This window comes from Vipera ursinii (genome assembly GCF_947247035.1).
Source record: "Vipera ursinii genome assembly, chromosome: 5".
NCBI lineage: Eukaryota > Metazoa > Chordata > Lepidosauria > Squamata > Viperidae > Vipera > Vipera ursinii.
In genome coordinates, this window is record NC_139518.1 from 84153184 (window position 1) to 84175641 (window position 22458).

Below are 22458 nucleotides of genomic sequence, written 5' to 3' on the forward strand. Positions count from 1 at the left end.
GTGATTTCAAGTAGCAAAGAATTCAGCCTCAGAATTTCAGAACTGAAATGAATTAGTTTATTGATACATATTATAAAGAAACAACAAAAATAGGGTCTAAGAAAAAGTTACTTTGAAAACATTAAACCACCTTTGCTTAGTTTTTTTTCTACTTGCACGGAAACTGGTCTAAGTGGGATTTACTTCTGAACAGTCCCACAATTAAAATTGTGCTCTAAAACAATAAGATACTTTTATTTCACATCTTGATGTTGCTGAGCTGTCATTTTGAATTCTTTAGCTGTCTGAATCCTAAATTACAATTTAAGTATTAAAGTGACCAGAATCTCCAGCAGTTTGTCATCACAAAAATGAACAAGTACTTACTTAAATAACAAAAGGGGTAAAGAAATAAATTCATAAAATATAGGAATAACGAATATACAAATTCTGAAAGCAAAGCCAGGTCTCTCATTTCCCTTCAGATCAAACTACCAATGAATTAGAATCATTTAAAGGAATTCTAGGTTTCAGGATACCTTATAAGTGACATTGGATAAAAGCAAAGATTATGTGTGGTAACTGTGTTAGGCGTTATGGTCTCAAGAGAAATACATCGCTTTCAAAATCCAGAATTTCTTTGTAAGATTTCCCATGAAAAGAAAAACAAGTTTCTTCCCTGCCCCCCCACCCCCACCCCCCAAATATTCTGAGCTTTTTTTATTAAAGTTTTACAAAAACAAAATTTTACAATATATCCCCAAATCCCTCCCACCCCAAACCCGCCCACTTCCCCCCCCCACTTCCCAGAGGAAGAGTCAACTTTTTTAGTCGCCATTTTCATATAGCCAGTTTTCTAATTAGGAAATGGTGTTTAACTATTGTCATTTTTCATTTGGATTGTCAGCAGGCAGCATCCAAACTTCATGTCTAAAACAGCAATTGTTGCTCAGTGCTGCTAGCTTCTTGCACTATATTCCTGAGTTGCTAGGAATGACGTTTCCAGTTTGTTAATAGGAACTGTTCTCATCATAGTTTTTTTCTTTGACACCATCCACAGGCTCAGGATCTTTGTCTCTTCAAACATTAGTGTGACACTTCCTCCCAGCAGCATTTCCATTGCCACGAGTATTGTAAACATCCAAGGGTTTAAATGTTGGGGTATATATAACTACCCTTTTATTTTCAATATTTGAAGGCTGCCTCTGATGGACCTGAGAGTTTAATATAAATAGAATCATACAAATAAATTGGAGTCTCACAGTGAAGAAATCTATCCAGAAATAAGGAAGGCCTTCTTAAAGATATGATTGTGGTTAGCTATGAAAATATCTCTTTCTGGACTATTTGAAAGAAACTATTCCAAAGTGTCTTTATCAATACCCGAAAAGGCTCATCTTCTCCTTACAAAGTGCTCAGTTCACACCATTTTAGATTGCAAATTGTGATCAGGGTGGAACTCACAGGGGATGAAACCTCCATAGTAACAAGCAAGTTAGTTAATTCCAGAAATGGCAGGTACACATTGAGTAGGAAAAGGGGCGACCTTCTGCATCTTTTCAGACTGGAATCTCCAAAAGTACTGACTTATGTGCTCCTTATTTATTGCCCATAATTTCTAAATCACGTCTTCTCTTTAGATCAAAGCTTAAAATAGAAGACATAAAAGAAGCAAACAAAACACTTCAGGTTAGTAATATTTGAGGTGGTAACTGGCATCCCAAGTTGGTTCTTTCATTAGTTTTAAGTATTAGTTTTTCAGCCTTAAGCTCACAGCTTCCTTTGTAAATTTGAGCATAAACTGCTATGTCTATTGTTACTGTGCATTTGGATTCTATTCCAGGGTGTACAAAATATTTTCAATTTGAGATATGTTGGTCTGATGTTACCAGAAATGTTCCTATGCTGCTCTAGAATCATTGGGAGCTTTACACTGGCGTTTCAGTTATCTGTAGAACAATATTTTAACTTTCAGTTAAGATGGGACCACCCATTTCAAATGTTAAATGTTTTTATATACCTTTATTCAGTTCCTAGCTTTGTTTTTCAATTTTTTTAAAATGCCAATTCACTATATTTCAGATGAGGATCAACAAATTCACACATAACTTTGCAGCTCCCTTTCTCTGAACTTAAACTCTTGTTTTAAGAGTACAATTTCTACTGAAAGATTTATGATCTGTTTAGGAAAGACTGCCAATGTTGCCCTTTGGTAAATCCTAAATGGCATGTAACAAAATGATAATTTTGCATTTGCAGTTGTTCAGTTCAGATAGCATCTTTTCTCCTCACTAGGGCCTGGTCTGGTTGAAGGACAAAGAAGCTACTCACTGCAAATTATGTGAAAAAGAATTTTCTCTTTCCAAGAGGAAGGTGAGTTGCTATTAAAAGTTGTCTTTCATTAATTAAAACTGATAAAAAGCCAGAGATGTATTGCTCATTATGTGCAGTAAATTTTATCAATTGCTATGAATTAAAAACATATTTTCACTCACTAGATGGGACATTTTCACCAGCCATTTGGCTTTATCAGTTTTCTCTGAAGATATGCTATAGAAATTTTAGGGTAGCTATTTTACCAGCCATAAGCAGCAGTTAATAAATTGAGAGAATTCCTGCAATAATTTTCCAAATAAAGTATCTTCAAGGGGTTGGTACAGTACGTTTATTTTTACCCACAAAAGTAGATTATCTAGGTTGGTAGACCTAAGTTATCATTGGTTACTTACTGCTTAGTACACAAATTATATTGGCATTAAAAAAATTTTTTTTTGATTTAGCATCATTGTAGAAACTGTGGTGAAATTTTCTGCAATGCCTGCTCTGACAACGAGTTGCCTTTGCCATCTTCACCAAAGCCTGTTCGCGTCTGCGACTCCTGTCACGCGCTACTCATACAAAGGTGTTCTTCCAATATGCCCTGAGTCTTCTGCAGATGTTATAAGACGTTCACTAGAAGGACGAGTGCTGTTGTGTTAGCTGCTTATATATATTACTGCAATTCCGGCTTAATTCCCTTAATGTCAAAACAATGGAAACATTTGTCACTGGGTCTTTGTGCCATAGTTCTTGCAATACCAGAATCAGTCTCGTTTTGTACAGTGGCTCTGAGGCAATGACTGAAATGCATCTGCTTTGCAGTTCTGCTTCTGCTGTTTTATGTTGCCAGATGTGCTATTCTAGTATGTGGTGCAGAACTGACCTTATAACGAAAGCTTTACACTGAGAAGAGGGAAGCCAAGGAACTGAAGTTGGGAGCTGGATAATGTTACACGTCAACTGCACGATTTGTGTAGTTTGGCGTCCTGCCTGACACTTCCACTGAAAAAGCATTGTTGCTTACAGGTGGGCAAAGTTGAATTAGGCAAATTATAAACAAATAATATACTTGTTTGGGGGCGGGGGGGGGCAAGAACTGTTAATTTTCTTGGGTGTTTCTACACAATCCTTTCAAGTTGGCCTCTGATTCCAGCCTCTGGGCAAAACAGGTTTGTGCAGGTTTATATTGAATACAGTAGGTGGGAGTTGAGAGGATCTAACTTAGCAAGATGGAAGGGTTTGCTTCTCATGGACAGTTTCATGCTAAGGGTCCATCTAGAATAGACAGCTCAGGGCTGAAAGGTTTCCATTCAAGAGGTTCAGACAAAAAAGGTTAGGGAGAGAAAGATATCTTATAGTGTTCAACCTCTGGAATCAAAATCCATGGTTAACTTCCCCAACTGGTTAACATGCAGCACTTACATCAGTTGCAAAATAATCCTTTATATATCAAGGAAGGGCAGCAGGCACACCTGAGGGATGTCTCTTTCCTATACGGTAGTTGTCATAGACAAGTGATGCCACATAAAAAGATTGCCAGAGTAGTAACTTTAGATGAGTTCTATATATATTGTACAAGATTGGTTGGGGTAGACTTGTGAAAAGAATATCTTAAAAATTGTCTTTAGAGACAAGTCTAGCTGGACTTTTTATATAAATAGAGCTTTTATATGTACGCACAAATTATTTGCACTTCCTTTTAATGTAAACTTAAGTTATTCGAAATGATCTATAAGGAATATAAATTACAAACTAGCAGATTGCCAAATTAATTGTTAAACCAAAGAGGCCAGGATAGTGTTGTTTTTATTTGTCCTGTAGGAAAGTAAGATTCCTTATTTAAGTCATTTTGGGGGGGGGGGGGAAACCACTGCATCTAATTAACATTTTTACTTGAAAAGTAGAGGATGTAATTAAAAGAAATGGTAGTCTTCTACTGGTGGGTCGTCTTTAATAGATGTTGAAAACGGTTTTTAATGTGAAAACATTACTTATTCAAAAGTTACAATGCATTTTTTTCCCATTGGCTTGATCTAAAAACCAGGCACCCCTTTTTGAGTCTTCCTCTTTTTGATTCCTCTTCTACAACCAGGTGCCTTCCAGATTTATTTGAAAAGATGGAGTTGCAATACGAGATCAGTACAAGATCTGTGAATGGCAGATATAACTACTGAGATCAATTTGGTGCAGTGATGTGCTGTTCTGTAATTTTAGCGTTCAGTATTTAAGGGATACTAACTAAAACAGATTTGAGATAGTACAAGAAATTACTGGGGAACTCCCTAACAGCTGTTGGCAGTTGAATCAGCCAACCACATGAATTGGTGAGTTCTCATTTATGAGAGGCTGGATGCTTAGCACTGGTTGAGGAATTCTGGGAGTTGAAGGCCACACATCCCAGTTGCTGAGGCCAAGAAACTCTACTGGATCATTCAGTGAACAGGAATGATACAAATTCTTGTATCAAAATGTCAAAAGTAAGCCTTAACCGTAAAACCGATTTTCAATTTACAAGTTCATGAGTTATTAAGTAATTTTAATACATGATCGATAAAAGATTCCCTCCCCAAACAAGTCCTGTGGTTGAATTTTACTGCTTAATCAGCAGGGCTGTGCAGTGGTTCAGATTCAATCCCTAAATTGTGCTTTGGACATGACACCTTTCACTAACAGTTCTTTAAATATAGTCTCTCATAGGTTTGCAAGGAAGCTGCAATTCTGAGAAAAGACACATATATACTTAATAATTGCAGACAGACTCTGAAATATTTGGGGAACTAAATCCCAAACGAGCAATTTTATTGGCTGTGAAATAAGCCCCCTTCAATTTCAGGTGACAGATTTGGTCCAAACTCAAAACTATCCAGCCTTTAAAGAAACATGAGCTTGGAATCTTCATCAGTTTTCATCTGTCAGGCCCATGACATATAAATTGACATATGCATATCTGGTAATATTTTGGAAGATTTTATTTATTTATTTATTTTAAAAGCACAGCTTCAGAGTTGACTACTATAGATTCTCAATATCTGAAAATCCTTGAATCTGAGAGTCCTTAACAACATCAAGCAATGTGTTCCATGTCTAGACTTACAAAGGGCAGCAGAATTTCTTACTTGTGTTTAACATTAGCCTTTGGAACAGAGCATTATTTACACAACATTCTCAACTCTCCTTCAGATAGTTTTAGGCTTCATGCCAAGTCATCAAGGTGTCTGCAAAGGAGGCATAGCAACCTTTTCTTCCTTTAAAGTTGGGGTCTGCAACCTTGCCAACTGTAAGACTTGTGGACTTCAGCTCCTAGAATGCCTCAGCCAGCATAGCTGGCTGAGGTATTCTGGGAGCTGAAGTCCACAAGTCTTACAGTTGGCAAGGTTGCAGACCCCTGCCTTGAAGAATTAGTTGTAGGGTGGCATTCACTCACCATCACACATACTATTGTGCCATACATGATGCTCTGAATTATCATCCTTTCTTGTACTTTACTCCAATTGCATCGTGGAATGTATTGTACTGTCAGCTACTAAATGTTTAGAAATCGCAAAAGAAAGTAGTGTTTGGTCACAATTGCTGAAGGAAACACCGGGGAACCATATAATTATATCCAATCATTCTGATATTGTTCCAGGTCAGAAAGCGTGTTTTTGTCTTTTAGCATTTTACTTTATTATGTATTTGGTATTTTACATGAAATTTTGGTCAATGACCACCAATAAAATTTGATTAATTTAAAATACAAGTGTTTGGGGAAAAAATGTTCAACTATTTTCAGCTTGCCCTGGTGAAGCTCAAAAAAAGTCATTCACTTTGTTGTTGTACACTTGGTACACATGTTACTGCTAGTGTAATAGCAGTTGATGCACACATATTTCCATTAAATAAAGAGCAATTCTTCCTAGTAAATTTGGGAAATATTTATAAGAGCCATGCTGGTCCCATGTGACCAGAAGATATACAACACTAATGTTTACAAAAAGTAACCTCATTAAGGGACTGGTAGGTTTTGTTTTGAATTATCTAATGCCACAACATAGGAAATCTTGATGTAGAAAATAACAGTCTTCCATACAGACATTTGACACACTGAATGTGTGGGAAGAGTGCGTTAATCTTAGAATGCGCTCTTACTTAGAATGAAGAGTGAAACTGATGGTAGGATGAACTACATTCCACTTGCTTGAGCCAAAGAATTAACATATTGGTTATCAGAGGCTTACATAATGAAGTCCTTGCTTTAATGGCCACGTCACTATGAATCTGTATGATCCTGTTAATACACACTATGATCTGTGCCTTCGTTGTATTAATAAATGCCTTGAACAGTGTCTACTTTGGAGCAGCGTTGAAAAAGTTTGCAGAAAACAACTGGAATGACAGGACAACGGGGATGATCAAGGACTGGGAGGAAGCCTTAGGAGATGTCAAGAGTAGAGCTTTTCAAGTGCCTCATAGAGTGTGACAAGCAGATGACACTTGAATGTTAGGATTTTTTCTAATACTGAGTGGTTTATTAAGGGAGGCTCCTTGCTCATTGTATTCTAGCAAAGGTGTTTTAACCTTCCTTTTAATCCAACACTATAGAGGAAAAAAGGCATAATTTAGTTTTTATGACAAAACTAGTGACGTTAATATTGTAAGGATGGTTTACTATATAAGGACTGCAGTACTTCCATATAACCTCCCTGAAATTAATATTAATTTTAAAATTAATATTGCTAAACCACCTCCTAGTACATTTCGTGGAAGACACGGTGCATTGAGTGAAGCACACTGAAATCATGGACCTCACCTTTTGTTTTTTTTTCTGTTTCATTTATTCTGTAAAACCGTTTAGGATCCTAAGATTTGCAAACAGGAAAGTGTATCTTCAGAATCAAAAATGGCTAGCTATTATGACACACGCGGCTGCTGTCTGTATAAATTTTACTGAGAATAAAACTTACCTACAAATTAACATGTTTAGCTTTGGAATCACAGTATTGAATATAAATTTGTATCTTTTCTATTTTTCTATGACCCATGAAATTCTCATACTTACCTTTCTGTTGAGCATTAAGCCTTGATGCAGATATGCTCAACCAAAAAGGAGTCTTGCTTATGGATCTAAATTACTTGCATATTTAGTACAAACCTAAAAAAGTGTTTCTCTTATACAGAATTTTGTACAAAATAGAAAAGATAAAGATCTGCATTGTTTGCCCTTCAATTAGATAAATTGACACAACACATGTCCTAGAATGAAATCTATTTTGCTATCTCCCACAAGACATTTATTACATACATAGCATTACTAGCAAAAACAAGCAACAAACTTTCAATTTATCACATTTGACAAATTATTCTGAAGAATCTGGAGGACAAGCAATTAAAACAAAAAAAAACCTCCTTGAATATTAGTACCTTTTCTTCAATACACAGAAAATACTTAAGTGGCTAAACAGTATTTCATCCAAACAATCTTACATTAAAAACGCAAAGCAATCTGTCAAGACTTTTAGATGGAAGTGTTGTTGATTGCCAAATAGGCCATACAATCCTTACATGGGTATCTTCAGCAACAGAAATGGCATCCTCAAGTCAATTGTTTTATTTTTAAGAACACTCAGTTCTCTATCAGTGTTACCATAGCCCATTAATGCAAGCTTTCTGCTTTTCTCCCATGTCTTTTTCATATACTATCTATCAATAACTTATCTCAAAGTTTAATTGCCAAGAAAACAAAGTGAAGATTCAAGCTATGTTTTCTATCAATATATTTTAAATATGAAAATTCTGACATACACATAGCTCAGACTACATGTGTAGCAGTTGTGCATTAGGTCATTCCAGAATTTTAACTCATGGCCTTCATATCCCACGCTATTTTCAGACATTCTGCCATTATTTTCATTGAATTAGTTTTCATTGACAAACTATTTATTAACTAACACTTGCTTTCAGTCCAAACTTCAACAAATGTAACATAAACCTGATGGTTATTTCATTTCATAGATGTAGAATCAATAATATAATCTTCCAGTACAACTGCTTTTAATGAACCAAATTTCTTAAAACAAAATCCTAGGATACGCAACTATCTTCAGGAGGAGCTAGTATAAAAACTATCAACATCAGTGGTTTGAATATAAAAAATTTATTTAAAGTCAGAGTATGCAACAAATAAAACCTACAGAAAACAGATTTCCCCATCACAGTCTGATGCTTACCAAATAATGGGAAAACACATTCCTTCAGTCATTATAAAGTTTTCAATACAAAAGAAATTTTAAGTTTTGTAAGAAAGCCTAGTAGACCAAGTACTGTTTCCTTCCAACACGCTTTGGAGACACAATGATACTCTTCAATACATTCCACGCCAGCCACCTCCTCCCATGTTGCCTTGCCCGTAATATCCACCACTATTTCCGCTGCCACGACCTATAAAATAACCGCAACACTTTTATTCCTGTAGTTAATATTGTTTAAACTTTATATCCACCTATATGAATGAAAGAAGTCTTACCACCCTTACGATGCCACTCATGCCTTCCGAGCATGGAAGCTACACTGCATTCTTAGTTCTTCATGCAATGCCAAGTACTGGTAGAGATTAAAACCAATACCTTAATATTAAAACAAAACAAAACCTTACCATAGCCACCCAATCCATCAGGAGTACCATATCCTCCAGTGTAACTGCTGCCCATGCCCATTCTTCCAACGGAACCATAACCACCTTGCTCTGGAAAAGAGCACTGACCATTAGTCTCTAGAAATCCTATACAGACTGAAATAGAATTAAAAATCTGAAATTAAACCTACCCATGGCGTCTCTGCCATAGCCACCCATTCCAGAACCACCTCCAGCAGTTGAATTCAGGAATAGCTCAATGTATCGATGCTCTTTAAAAGAATAAAAAGCTTACTCCCATAAATGCAAGTGTTACAATTATCTGTACAAAATCAAATGAAAATGTACAAAACTTCAGACATATTCACTCTAACTTACGCATGTGGTTTTTATCTTTAGACATGGCAGCCACTGCATCTTCATGTGTCACAAATTCCACATCAGCCTCTCCAGTTGCTCTTCCATCTGCTCCAATGTCAATATGAACCCTTATAGGAGTCAGTGGTGAGAAAAACTAAAAGAAAGCAGTAAGTTAATGCTCCTCAAATTTAATCCATTATTTTCAAGTCTGTCATGTCCGAGGCTCCACATATTTGTATAAAATAAATCACACATCATGCATATGCATTTTACAGTACAAATTTGATTTTGCGGATCCATTAGTTACTCTCATGAAATCCCTTAGAGCTGGATAGTCAATAAATTAAAACAAACTAAAGTATTTATTAGTACATGATAGTTTAATAATGCATATAATTTTTTAATATGCAACTGCATATGCAATTATTTCCTTAGTTGCTTTGTGTACAGAAAAATGTAAAAAAAATGCTACTGCTTTGGGTCATATATCTATAAACCGTACACTGGAATGATGTTGACATATCAAGCAGAAGTAACTGAGCTGATACAGATGAAGTATTTGGAGCACAAATTCTTATGACGAGCCAATGTTAGGTTTCTGCTTTGCTGTTTCTTCTATTAACATTATAGGCCCAGAATAGCTCAATTATACTTCTGATAATTACATTTGGTTAGTTAAAATGCCAATATTTACATTTTTGCATTAACCTGCAGTTATTTTCAAATCAAAATATTCATCTTTTCAGCAGCTTGCAATTAGCAGGTTCCCTCCCATTCTTCTCCCTGATTTATCTATTATACTGTTGCTAGTATTTAACATCATTCCCACTAAGCCACTAAATACTGATTTATATTACGCCCGTCCCCTTTAGAAGCTTGCCTTCTTTTGAAGATTTCCAGCTCCATTAGCAAGAAAAACAAATTCATCAGCATAGAAAAATCAAGCAACCTAGAGATCTTTGGTACATTTGTATATTACGTTTGACTGAGAAATGATGACACTAACATCAGGTTTTTAACTAATAGATATAGATTGCATGGCTGGCTAAAAGAAATTGAATAATGACAGCAAAATTTTGACTAATTTATATGCGTACCATTTTAATTGTAGTAACAGCTGTTTAAAATTATGATTATCAGATTTATTAACCTTTCTGAATACTTTGTCAGAGAAGAAAGATGGGGATATAAATCAAATACTGGGGTTTTTCTTTTGCATTTTTTCCCTCCTGTTTAATTATATAAAATCTCCCCACCCTGAGGGGAACGTGCACTTCAATTACTTTCAAATACCACAAGTCTTTCAATTACTAAAAACAACACAGTTTAATAACCTTAATTTATGTGCTTTTTAAATTCTCCGAGGAAAGAAAAAAAAAAGGAAGATTACTCTGGAACTTCCTGATACTTTAAAACAGCTGCATCTGATTCCAGATGTGACTTTTCATCTCTTGGAAATCCCCCCCACCAACATGCTTGTTTGTTTCAGCTATAAATATTTTCCACAATACTCACATTAGCAATATCATTTTCAGTGGCTCGAAAGGGCAAACCTCTCATGTGAACAAAATGACCACCCTGGAAACCTGAACTTGCATCTCCTGCTCCGCCATAGCCATGGCCTCCCATTCCTAAAAGCAAAACAGGTCCATGAGGGTGCAGTTGACTCTTGACTGGGGATCTATGCTGCCTCCTCTAAAAAAGTAAACTACAATTGCAGTACCATAAGCGAACTGATCAGTTCCTGTACTAATGACAGAACTAGAGACGGTACATATCGTTTCTTCTACCCAACTTTCATAAACAAGATACTGAGAATGTCAAAGCAATATCTATCTCTAGCTGAGTCTGCAATAGACAGCTGAACAACATGGTAATATTTTTTCTTACCTCTCCCATCTCTCATTCTGTCATCATAGCCATCATTTCCATAGGCATAATTGTTATAGCCACCATACTCATCAAAGCCACCATATCCTGTGAGATTTAAGAGGGGGACAGACTGTGAAGAGTCTTTAAATACCAAAAAGGATGTTAACTTAGTGCACAGAACCAAACTGATTTGAAATGAAATACTGCACAAACACTTCTATGCAGACTAACAGGCTCAAAAGCATGCAAACCGAAGTTCATTCATATTTAAAATCTCATTTCAGGTGCCTCTCCATACCTTTTCAATCTCAAGTCATATGGCTGGTATAAACAAAGTGAAAGATAGCCAGGTTTCAGACTTGGTATGTATTATAATTACTGTCATTTCTGTATTTCTTGACAAAATGTCAGGAACGTGAAAATGACAAGAGCCTGTGGTCATTAGATACACATACCACCGTCATATCCACCATCTCCTTGATGGATTCTGTCATACATACTTCCACGCCCAGCTCCATAATAACCCCCTCTTCCTCCCATTGGTCTATCATATGGTCCGGGTCGCTGTCCCATCATTCTTCGGGGTGGATCATAGAATCCTCGGATTTCACTCCTACTACTTTTGAAGATCTCAATATATCTGAGTAAAAAAAGATTTACAATGTACAAATGTAAGAATACAGATATATACAATTTGGAAAAATACAATAACTGCATATATTTTTTAAAACTTTTAAATCTAGGTAATAGCATTGAAGACAAGTGAACACTTTTTTTCCCAGTGTCACTTTTAGAATTTAGGTTATTAAATGCAAAAACAAGCAGTTCTGTGATTTACTTTACTGACTAAAAATTCTAACTGCAAATTAAGTATAGCAAATCTCTGAACCACACTCCCCCCTGCCCCAGTAAAAAGTTCTTTGAAAAAAAAATCTGGCTATTATAGAACACCCTCCACACACACAACCCCCCCCCCAAAAAAAGACAACCAGCCCAATTTTAGCAAGCTACGTAGTATTACCAATCCCCCTCCCACCACATCTATTTTACTCCCAGGGTGTTTTTATTAAAAAAATAGCCAGTTGATTTATGTACCCCAGCCCCCCAAAAGCAATTCTGACCCCCAACCCCCCCAAAAGATTTACCATCCCAAACTCTCCATCCCCACCTGTGCCCTATTCTTTCCTTGTGTTTCCCCAGAGCTTTTTCTGCTATCTCCTTTGAAGCAAACTGCACGAAGGCCTCCCCTGTGCTTCTCCCCTGGTAGTCCAGCGTCAATGTTATCCCATTTGGCACGATTTCCAACCCTTTAACCCAAGGACAAATAACCCCATCAAGGGGAAGAGTGTTAAAGTCTGAAACATTCCCATCTGTAGAAAATACTTAAAGCAGATCTACACAAATGCAAGAAAATAGCTTAGCTTTCCCCCACAACCCAAATACACAGGCTAAAGAGTTTTCATTTAGACATTGTATTACTGTCTCTTTGTTCAGGTTACACAGCAACAGCTACATCACAAAGAACCCACTACCTATACTGCATGATGTCATAACTACATACTCCAAATTCTGACTCCTAATAGGCTATCTAAATGTGTACATTTTTATCCTGCCAATGCAAACTCTGCTTTTAGTAGAGTTTTTAACAAAGAATACCAACATTAGTAATCTAAATTTTAAGGACTGATTCCCCCTCCCCCGATACTAATAAAATTTTAAGCTGTTTCAAATATCAATCTTGCAGACATAGAAACACTGAAAGTCACTTGACATTAACACTAGAGCTACCTTGAAAGAACTGAACGATCTCCTCCTTGCTGCAGCCAAATGGCAGACCACGCAATCGTACTGTTCCATCACTAGATGAATCATTTGGACCATTATGTTTCCCAGCCCAGTCCATTTTGCTGTTTAAAATCAAACACCATAAAAAACATAAACAGCAAATTTAGCATTTGAGAATGAAGATTCACCCCCAACCCCTTCCTAAGCAGGACTGTATACATTAGAAACATCTTGAACTTTTTTTAAAAAAAAAATATGCAACAACTGCTCAGACGCTGCTTAAGAGTATAATGCTGTGATAAATTTACAACCGCCATTGTCTTGAACTCCTACAGAACTAGCATGACCTGCTCATGCAACCTGCCACATAGCTATTCTCAAGACCTCGACTGATAGGCATCTCTATCTATGGAGACAAATGCTACTACTGCATTACATAGTAGTTCCGCCCTCTCACATTTGCCCAGCCATTTCAATACACATATTCAATCACTGCCCTGGGCACTATTTTTAAATTCATACTACTGCAGGCCAGTGAAGTCACAGCAAATTGTTTCCTAAAAATACGCATGAAATAAATGCATGCTTCTCGACCTGCATGCAAATCTCATGGGTGTTCATTCCAATGCCAGCTACTAGAGCCAAGGCAGCAGTCCCACAGGGCTCAGGACTAGAATCCTCACAATTAAATAAATGGAAAGACAGTCAAACAACTAATTCTGGGGGCAGAGGTTGACAGGTAGAAGATAACATTAAGCTAACAGGGGAAGGGAAATGAATCTCGGTGTGTGCACAAGAGGCTGCAATTACCCCAGCAACATAAAACACCAGCAAAATAGAAAAGCAAGCTTCATGGTTTTTTTTTTAAATTCGTTTCAAATTGTAAGGTGCAATGCAAAGCAATTCTCAGAGGTCTGTATGGGAGCACATCTATGCAGTGTACATATAATGTAAAAACTGTACAAGTTGAGAGACAGGGGAGGTACATTTAATGATATAATGGCTAGCAAATTCAAAGTACAATTCACATATCTGCAGGCATTTCCTCCACTACAGTTAGACTAGCATCCTTCCACTTTAATCTTCCCCAAAGTAGAATCCCTCTAAATATTTTGGACTGTATTTCCCAGAATAAAGTATCTACAAATACTGTCTTTACAATTTTATGAAGTGTTGGTTGGTGGGGTAGAACAATTTACTTTGAGTTGAAGCTCCCCCCCCCCAACAACTACAGGAAAGAGTAGGTTTTTCTAATATTAAATAAAAATTACAATGGAAAAAATATTCTGCTCAGAAGAGTTTATGCTTTAGATCTCAGCTTGTAATTGAGTCCTACCTTTCCCCGTTACAAGGTGGGCTAGAGATATCAGAAAGAAAATGGTATTCTTGGCACACACATTTGGGGAAGGGGATTTCACAAAATGAGAAAAAATGGATTTGGTACACATACTAAAAACAATTCCTAAGATTGCCACTGAAGTGAATTTTCTTGTGGAAAACGTATCTCACTGTAATACACAGCATAAGATATGACAATAAGAAGCAAAAGGTAGCAGTACAAGTTCATAATACTCTCGCTACCTAAGGCTAAATTAAAGCAATTTTGCAGAGCCTACTTAAGCCAGATTCTTTGGGATAATAAATACTACTACTACTACTACTACTACTACTACTACTAATAATAATAATAATAATAGAAGAGTTGGAAGAGACTTTGGAGGTCTTGTAGTCCAACCCACTGCTCAGGCAGGAAACCCTGTAACATTCCAGACAAATGGTTGTCCAGTCTCTTCTTAGAAACTTCCAGTGTTGGAGTTCACAACTTCTGGAGGCATTTACCTCCAGAATAATTTACATTACTTATCATGTTAATCCCTCAGGTTCTTGGAGAAGGGAAAATTTGACCAGTATGTTAAAGTAAAGCTCTATGTCCTCTTTGCATCTACCAAGTTCCATAGCACATCTAAATATATTTATATTTCTTTAAAATATCCATCCATCCAAACACACTGCCAAGTAAAATGCTAGACTTGGTTTTACTTTGAGGTTAATGATAAAGCCTAAATGGAATGCCAATCTCACAAGCTTATATTTTGAAACTAAAGTCTCCATAACTGGCCATACCTCTAAAGCCATCATACTAAAATAATGCAAGTGTCATATTATCAGATATTTTCCAGATTATAAAGGCTGGAGATTGTTTAGCTTTAGATAACACGGGAAATGTTCTCATTTCAACCCAAATTTCCTAAAAGATTTTAAACTTTGTTGGAATAGGAATGGAGAAAATTTTGTAGATTTTTCTGACTGGAGTTGTTTGTTCCCATTTTATAGATGGAACAGTGTTTAATTAGTATCAAAAGATATCGACCTTATCCATATCAGTTTTACAGTTCTCTAGTGCAATGGTTTATGGACAAATTACATGACACTGCTATTTTCATTTCTACTACTGAGGAAGTTCACAATGAAAGTTACTTTTTACCAGGGACTTCACTACAAATACCTAAGATTCCCTACAATGGTCTTTCACCTTTATTCCAAACAGCTCCTATTTTACATGTTTAATTTCTCCTCAAATGCCCAAAGGAGAGGTGGCAGCAAGCTAAAAAAAATTCTAATTTTACATGTCATAGCACATTATCTTGAGAAAAAAAATACTGAATAAAGCACAGCCACAGCTAGTTAAAAAGTTACCAAATCCTGGTTTATAAACCCATTACCTGGTTTAGAGACCTTTTTCACCAAAGCTCTGTGGATTAACAAGTCTCTCCCAGCAGCCCATACATCCTAAGTCAACTGCACCATTTTTTTGTCCACAATATCTTTAAGTTCAACTAAAATTGTGTCATAAAGCGTTGAAAGTTTCCGTTTGTTCAACAAGAACAGAAGCTTCCCCATCAGAGCAAAATGCATTCTAAACATATCCCTAAAGAAGTTGATTAGCTGAACCAATTACAACAGCCAGGGATGGTCAAAGAAACAGAGCAGCAAATGCCACTGGGAATGCCAGAAGGAAATTGTGGATCTCCATCTCGTCTTCTGAAAGCATAGTCATTATGCAATGCATACTAGTGCAGAGGGCAGAGCTTGTGAAAATGCATATTATGATGCATGTAGTTATTCCAGAGGCTTCAGTCTCATTTTCTCTTCCTGAAAGTGAACATCTTCAAGTCTTTCTCAACAAAACAAAGGTCACATTTCAACACATATGCAGAGTGATTCTTAGGCTGGGCTTTTTTCCAAGCAGATTACACATTCAAAAATAAATTCAAATCTCAGCTGAATCAACAGATTTTCCCCAGGTTCTTTTCCTAGAAGGCAAAGATATTTTCACCACAAGTGACTTCCTCTTCCTTATACCCATCTCCCATTTCCATTACAATACAAAGCTTGGAAAGAATAGCGAGAATAGTTTTAAATCTTGGTAGAGCTATGGCTTGATATTATTTCACAATCAACAATAGCAAGAATAGTTTTAAATCTTGGTAGAGCTATGGCTTGATATTATTTCACAATCAACAATAGCGAGAATAGTTTTAAATTTTGGTAGAGCTATGGCTTGATATCATGTCACAATCAACATCGTTCCAGTTGACAAATGTAGGAAATAACAGAACATTCCTTATTTTCCTATTGTTTATCATTAGCAGAACCTTTCTGCAAATGCAGGTTGAACACATTATTACCGATTCTTAATAGACCTTCGTTGGAGCATACAGCTTAATAGACCCTTGGGGTAAGGCGATGTATCTGTATTCAGACCAGCTTTGTAGCTTTCCAATATAGTTTCTTAGTTAATAAAAACATGTCCATTGTTTATCAGAATAAGGAATCTAGATTCTTTTTACATGACCCATAGATGTACACTTTCTTTTAAAAGGCTGTAATAAGTAAATGAAAAATATTTAAATGCACTTGAAAAAAATCATTGAACTGTGTGGCAAAAAAGTAATTATAAATGGAATTTATCACACATACTTCTTGGAAAGAATTGCAACCCAAAAAAAATCTATTTCAGATCACCCAAATTAAACTGCTCTATTCCACCAACCAATAAAGAAAATCTGAAATCTCTATCAAGTTTCATTCTGGAGGGTAGCAGAACACTTTACTCCAGTCCTGGGGATGGGATAATCCTATTTGTCTTCACTGTTTTTTTTCTAGTTCTTTTCAATAAAAACATGAGTTATAAAAATGATTAATATACAGTACACACACTCTCATACTCCAATTAAGACATTTCTCATAATTAATATAGAATTGCAGCATCAAAGAAAGTCACTCCCCCTTTCCTGCTGTATAGGTTTAATCTCTTTGGGGCTAACATCTTTACTGTATTTAATTAGCAAAGTACATTTAGAACATGTTCAAAATCCCAATTGTTTTATAAAATTGATTAGCAATATAATGAACAAAACAGAAATCAAAATGGCTAGCAAGAACATGCTATTTAACAAATCTGAACTTGATTTTGCTTTTACTATCTCCACAACACACACATGAATTTTAGGCACACTAAAATAAATACAGTTACAATTTCCAGTTCATTCATCTTTTTTCTTAATATAAAAAATGAGAATAAGAACGTAAAAGAGTTATTTTCTATTTATGTGGAGCAAACAGTTGTTTTCCTGTTGAAGCCTGCAATTCCTCTGGAACAATCTGTTGGGAACAGCATAGATGGGAGGCAGAACAATCTGTTGGGAACAGCATAGATGGGAGGCAGAACAATCTGTTGGGAACCAGCCAATGGTGGAGGCCAGAGTAAAAAAAAAAAAAAACACGGAAAAAAAAACCAAACAAGCAAACAAAAATCCCAGACACCCATCTCAAAAGTGCTTTTTCAAAAGGCAACTGGACTGTTTTTTCCTTGAGGAGGAAGAACAAAACGTTTCGTTTCTCATCCAAGAAACTTCATCAGTTGTGATAGCCAGACATCCGCAGATGTTCAGTTCACAACATCAGTTATAATGTTCCACAGACATCTAAATATCCATCCTGATCCCCCCTCTTTTCTTTCCTAAGCCACAAAGTCATTGAAGATTCTGTATATCAGAGATCTTCCAACTTGGCCCTTTTGACTTGTGGACTTCAACTCCCAGAATTCCTCAGCCAGTGTGCCTGGCTGAGGAATGCTGGGAGTTGAAGTCCACAAGTCATAAAAGGACCAAGTTTGAAGACCCCTGCTGTATATAAACTTGCTCAAGAGTTGAACTTAGCCTTTTTCAGCTACTAATGAATTAGTCTCAACTAAATAACACATACAGCTGTAGTCAAAACCACATTTACACTAAATCTGTGTTCACTTATCCGGAAGTAAGCAACACAGAACTCAATGGATATCACTTCTTTACTGTATTTACTGTATATCCTTTACTGTATTTACTCTATATCACTTCTTTACTGTATTCTTTACTGTATTTTTCCTGTAATTATTTACTTCATCTAACTTTGATCACTACAGATGTTTAGATATTTAAACAGTATATACAATTATTTTTACTTACCAAATGCCACCATTTTGCTCTCTTGTTTTATATATAAAACAGTAAGATCCCTTATATATTTACCCAAAAAGAATTTTCAGTCTATTCAATGAAGTTTATTCCCATGTTTAATATTGTTTCAAACATCGAGAATGTATAGGTAGTCCTCAACTTACAATAGGTCATTTAACAACTGTTCAGAATTATAACAGCTTTGGAAAATGTGATTTATGGCCTGTAAAGCAGTTCTGGCAGTCATAGAATCTCATCACAGTCAAATGACCACATTTCAGGTACTTGGCAACTGCCTCACATTTAAGACTGGTTGCAATATCCTGTGGTCACATGACTGGAACTTCTGAAACTGAACTTTTTTGTTCAGTTTCCAACATTTTCTGAGGTTTCCTGGAAAAAAAAAGGTCCATTCAGGCGAATGGATTTGGGCTTATGACTGTGTGATTTGCTTGACGTTATAAAAAAAATAGGTTTAAAAAAACCACAGCTGGTCTAGTCACATAGGTGCCTAAAATTATAACCAAAATTTTGGTTCCAATTGCATTTGTAAGCTAAAGACTACCTGTAAAGACTTCTTGTACTTATTAAAAAAACCAATTGCTTTTCTGTACTGTCAAACTTACATCTAAAGTACTACTTAAGATTAAATTCTTGATAGTTGATCAGTATTTTGAACTTCAGATTAAAACATGTGAAGCACTGTAGAACCATAGATACAATAAGAAATTATTTATGAAGGTAAATTAAACTTTCCCATACATGTATGCAGAAAAGCTGTCTCAGTTTTAAAGGCACTTGGTGTGCCTTTTTCTGAAATGACATTGTGTAATCAATGCAGACAATATCACTTTCAAAAATATAATTACTATTTAACAGACTGCCTTAAAACTATCCTAGTAAAGGCACAATTATAGTTAGATCAACTATTAAGTTATTATTTTAAGTAATAAATTATTTAAATTGGAAATTAGATTAGTTTCACCCCTCTTGATACTCTGGAAGTCCCTCAAGACCTAGTTTTGTCATGAGGCTGGAGATATATTTAGATGGCTCCGCTACTGAGGTGGATCTACACATTCTCTTTCTGCTTTGGATTGTATAATTATAATTTTAGTTAATTTTTAACATTGACTTTTTAAATGCTTGTCATATATTTGTAGTTCCTTATTTAATTATTGTACAAATCTTAATATGGTAAATTGCCTAGAGCCAGGCAGCATATATTTTTGGTAAATATCCCTACAAGGCTATGGACAGAGTAGTCCTGCATTACGTTTTTGTGTTCAGTACAATGTACAAGTATTTTTTACCTGAGCTGGGTTCCAGCTTGTATCTACTGAACACAAAGATCTCTGCTAAAAACAACCACACTTTGAACTGAGGCCTTAAATCAGGGGTCTTCCAGCTTGGCCCTTTTAGGACTTGTGGACTTCAACTCCCAGAATTCCTCAACCAGGCACGCTACGCTGGCTGAGGAATTCTGGGAGTTGAAGTCCACAAGTCATAAAAGGGCCACGTTGGAAGACCCCCTGCCCTAAATCAAGAAAGTGTATCTTCACTTACAGCACCAATGTGATTAAAAGGAGAGACAATTCATGTTCCTGCTCCTGAGTTGCTGGAACAAAGTTCCAGCTAAGTTATCTTTAGTCCTGCCATTTCTGAAATCCATTCAAAATTCAACCAAAGCAGCCATCTATGCAATAGTGGTAGTGGTTACATTAGTTACTATTCTTTTCCTTATTCCTGGTCTCAAAAAGTGGATCGAGCACAGCAATGACCTCCTTGGGTGGCTATTTACAATCAACAGTAGGGCCTTATATTCAGGGGTCTTCAAACTCGGCCCTTTTATGACTCTTGGACTTCAACTCCCAGAATTCCTCAGCCAGTGTGCCTGACTGAGGAATTCTGGGAGTTGAAGTCCATGAGTCATAAAAGGGCCGAGTTTGAAGACCCATGGATCAACAAGACACAAAGCAGGTAAGGCCCCCGCCAATCCCTGTCGCTGGTCAGCACACAAATGCCACACGGCACAATGACCTTGCCCTTTTGAATCTTAATCTCAACTGCTGCAATGCCCGAATCGCTGCCATTAATTAGTTCCAATGAGGCTTCATCGAAACTTTTCACATTTGATACTCCGCGCTACGGTTTTCTGACCAAGCCCTGCCACCGACGACGGCACGTTTCCATTTCGTCGGTTCCCACTGACTCCAAGGCACCTGACTTCCGAAGGGCTGACCGTGGGCTGCGATGCTTCGGGTTGTCAAGAGAAACCACCTGCCAAACAACGCTTCCAACTTGCCTTGAACCTTCCGCTACACGCTGACCCCAGCGCGCAGGCGCACCAGCCCTCCGGGAGGAGTGGCACCGGAGAGGCGGTCCTCGGCGGAGGAGGGTTATCAATGGCGGAGGCGCACGCTTCTTTTGTCACGCTCCGGAGACCCGGCTTCGCCGTCTTCGTCTTTCCTCCGCTCGGGCTTGCCCTACCGAGAGCCGCCCTCGCCCCTTCAAGTAGCGGCGGCCGCAGCCAGCGAGAGCCACCGCGATACCGTTAGCGGGCCGAAGAAGCCCTTCACACAGCTCCGACGCGTCGCGACCGCCCTCACTCCCCCCCCCCCCCGCTGTGGCCGTCACGTTAAAAATGGCGGCTGAGAGCAAAAAAAAAAAACCCTGTCGAACTTTCCCGCGCGCGTGCGCACGGCGCCGTTTAACCCTTTCTTTCTCCTCTCCCCCCTCCCTCTTTCCTCCCCCCCCCCCGCCCCACCTGCCCAAGGAGTTCACCCGTTTCTCAGGAGCGAGAAGGCGGGTCCGCCCACCTCGGCTCTCCTTTTCCCCCCGGCATGTCGGGACATGTTTCCCGGCCGCTTCCCGCCACCCACTCACCGGCAACACCTCACCCACTTCCCCAGGCGATCGGCCCAAACGGCTGCGCGGAACTCCCCACAAAGAACAAGGAAGCGTTTAACCGACGGCCGACTAACAAGCTACGCAGCTGAGGCAGACGGGATGGCGTCGTAGGGCGCGCGCGTATCGCGAGGATTCCCGTCGCCTAGCGGCGGGAGTGGCGCATGCGCCGAGGGATGACTGGCAAATGAGGGGACGCTCCGCGCGGGGGAGGAATCCGTCGAAGAGGAAGGTGGGGGGGAGGGGTACGCATGCGCAACATGCCTAACGCGGTGGTCTGAGGTATCCGAGAACGTGGGGCGGTTTAACGTTGGTTGCCCGCCTCCGCAGAACGTTGGAAATATGAATACAGTCCCGCTCGTTAAGATGCTTGTCTCGGTGTCCGAGCAAACGTTCCGTTCTCTTGGAAAGCGCCTTAAAAAGCAAACGTTCCGTTAGCGCGTAGAACGGTGTTTCTCAAAGCCGGCAAATTTTATGCTGCGTAGACTTCAACTCCCAGAATTCTCGAGCCACCCATGCTGGCTGGGGAGTTCTGGGAGTTGAAGTCCATACTTCTTAAAGAAGGGGTCTTCAAACTTGGCCCTTTTATGACTTGTGGACTTCAACTCCCAGAATTCTCGAGCCACCCATGCTGGCTGGGGAGTTCTGGGAGTTGAAGTCCATACTTCTTAAAGAAGGGGTCTTCAAACTTGGCCCTTTTATGACTTGTGGACTTCAACTCCCAGAATTCTCGAGCCACTCATGCTGGCTGGGGAGTTCTGGGAGTTGAAGTCCATACTTCTTAAAGCAGGGGTCTTCAAACTTGGCCCTTTTATGACTTGTGGACTTCAACTCCCAGAATTCCTCAGCCAGGCACGCTGGCTGAGGAATTCTGGGAGTTGAAGTCCGCAAGTCATAAAAGGGCCAAGTTTGAAGACCCCTGTCTTAAAGGTACGGCGGTTGAGAAATACTGCCAGCTTCCAATCTTTTTGTTGTTGCCACCGTGTTGCCAGCGTGTAAGGCACAGCTATTTAGATTTTATTTTTGTATTGTGTTCAGTGAATCCTTCCAACAGACATGATTGCGAGTCTGTTTTGATTTCCTGAACAACGGATGTGCCAGTTTTCTGAAAGAAGTAATTCTACA

At 38.1% G+C, this 22458-nt stretch overlaps 3 protein-coding genes across 13 annotated transcripts in view; 2 read left to right on the top strand and 1 right to left on the bottom strand.

Annotated features, from left to right (window-relative positions):
* RUFY2 (RUN and FYVE domain containing 2) overlaps positions 1-7081 on the top strand; it is a gene marked incomplete at its 5' end in the record, with an annotated part of 34090 nt that extends 27009 nt beyond the window's left edge. The window contains 3 exons of one of the 2 annotated variants that reach the window (XR_014492594.1): positions 1620-1668; positions 2275-2352; positions 2760-2814. Coding sequence is in view for 1 of the 2 variants with exons in the window: in XM_083363223.1 (XP_083219349.1) it covers positions 1620-1668; positions 2275-2352; positions 2760-2903 (271 nt within the window). Of the gene's footprint in view, positions 1-1619; positions 1669-2274; positions 2353-2759 lie in introns of both variants that reach the window. The other variant, XM_083363223.1, reaches the window with a different exon arrangement.
* HNRNPH3 (heterogeneous nuclear ribonucleoprotein H3) lies at positions 41-21514 on the bottom strand. 10 transcript variants are annotated; one of them, XM_083363231.1, is made up of 11 exons: positions 21313-21514; positions 12929-13047; positions 12309-12447; positions 11596-11780; positions 11159-11245; positions 10784-10899; positions 9287-9422; positions 9100-9180; positions 8930-9019; positions 7088-7136; positions 41-1193 (listed from the first exon to the last, which is right to left on the bottom strand). In XM_083363231.1, exons 2-10 carry the CDS (start codon positions 13041-13043, stop codon positions 7129-7131), a joined length of 957 nt encoding a protein of 318 aa, XP_083219357.1. In that variant the 5' UTR covers positions 13044-13047; positions 21313-21514; the 3' UTR covers positions 41-1193; positions 7088-7128. The 10 variants fall into 10 exon arrangements, with proteins under 10 accessions (XP_083219357.1, XP_083219356.1, XP_083219351.1 ...); XM_083363230.1 differs by lacking the exon at positions 7088-7136; XM_083363225.1 differs by lacking the exons at positions 41-1193; positions 7088-7136 and adding an exon at positions 8416-8715 and having other exon boundaries at positions 21313-21505.
* The window catches only part of PBLD (phenazine biosynthesis like protein domain containing), a gene marked incomplete at its 5' end in the record, with an annotated part of 40178 nt that continues 27035 nt past the window's right edge, over positions 9316-22458 (top strand). The window contains one exon of the mRNA XM_083363238.1: positions 9316-9435. The remainder of the gene's footprint in view (positions 9436-22458) is intronic.

What these genes read in the sequence shown, in the direction of transcription:
- HNRNPH3 (XM_083363225.1), bottom strand. Translation starts at nt 13,043, where the DNA reads ATGGACTGGGCTGGGAAACATAATGGTCCAAATGATTCATCTAGTGAT. An exon ending in CAGAATGAGAGATGGGAGAG is followed by an intron (nt 10,900 to 11,158) that starts GTAAGAAAAAAT and finishes TTTTGCTTTTAG; the next exon opens with GAATGGGAGGCCATGGCTAT. An exon ending in TGATGGATTGGGTGGCTATG is followed by an intron (nt 8,716 to 8,929) that starts GTAAGGTTTTGT and finishes GTTATTTTATAG; the next exon opens with GTCGTGGCAGCGGAAATAGT.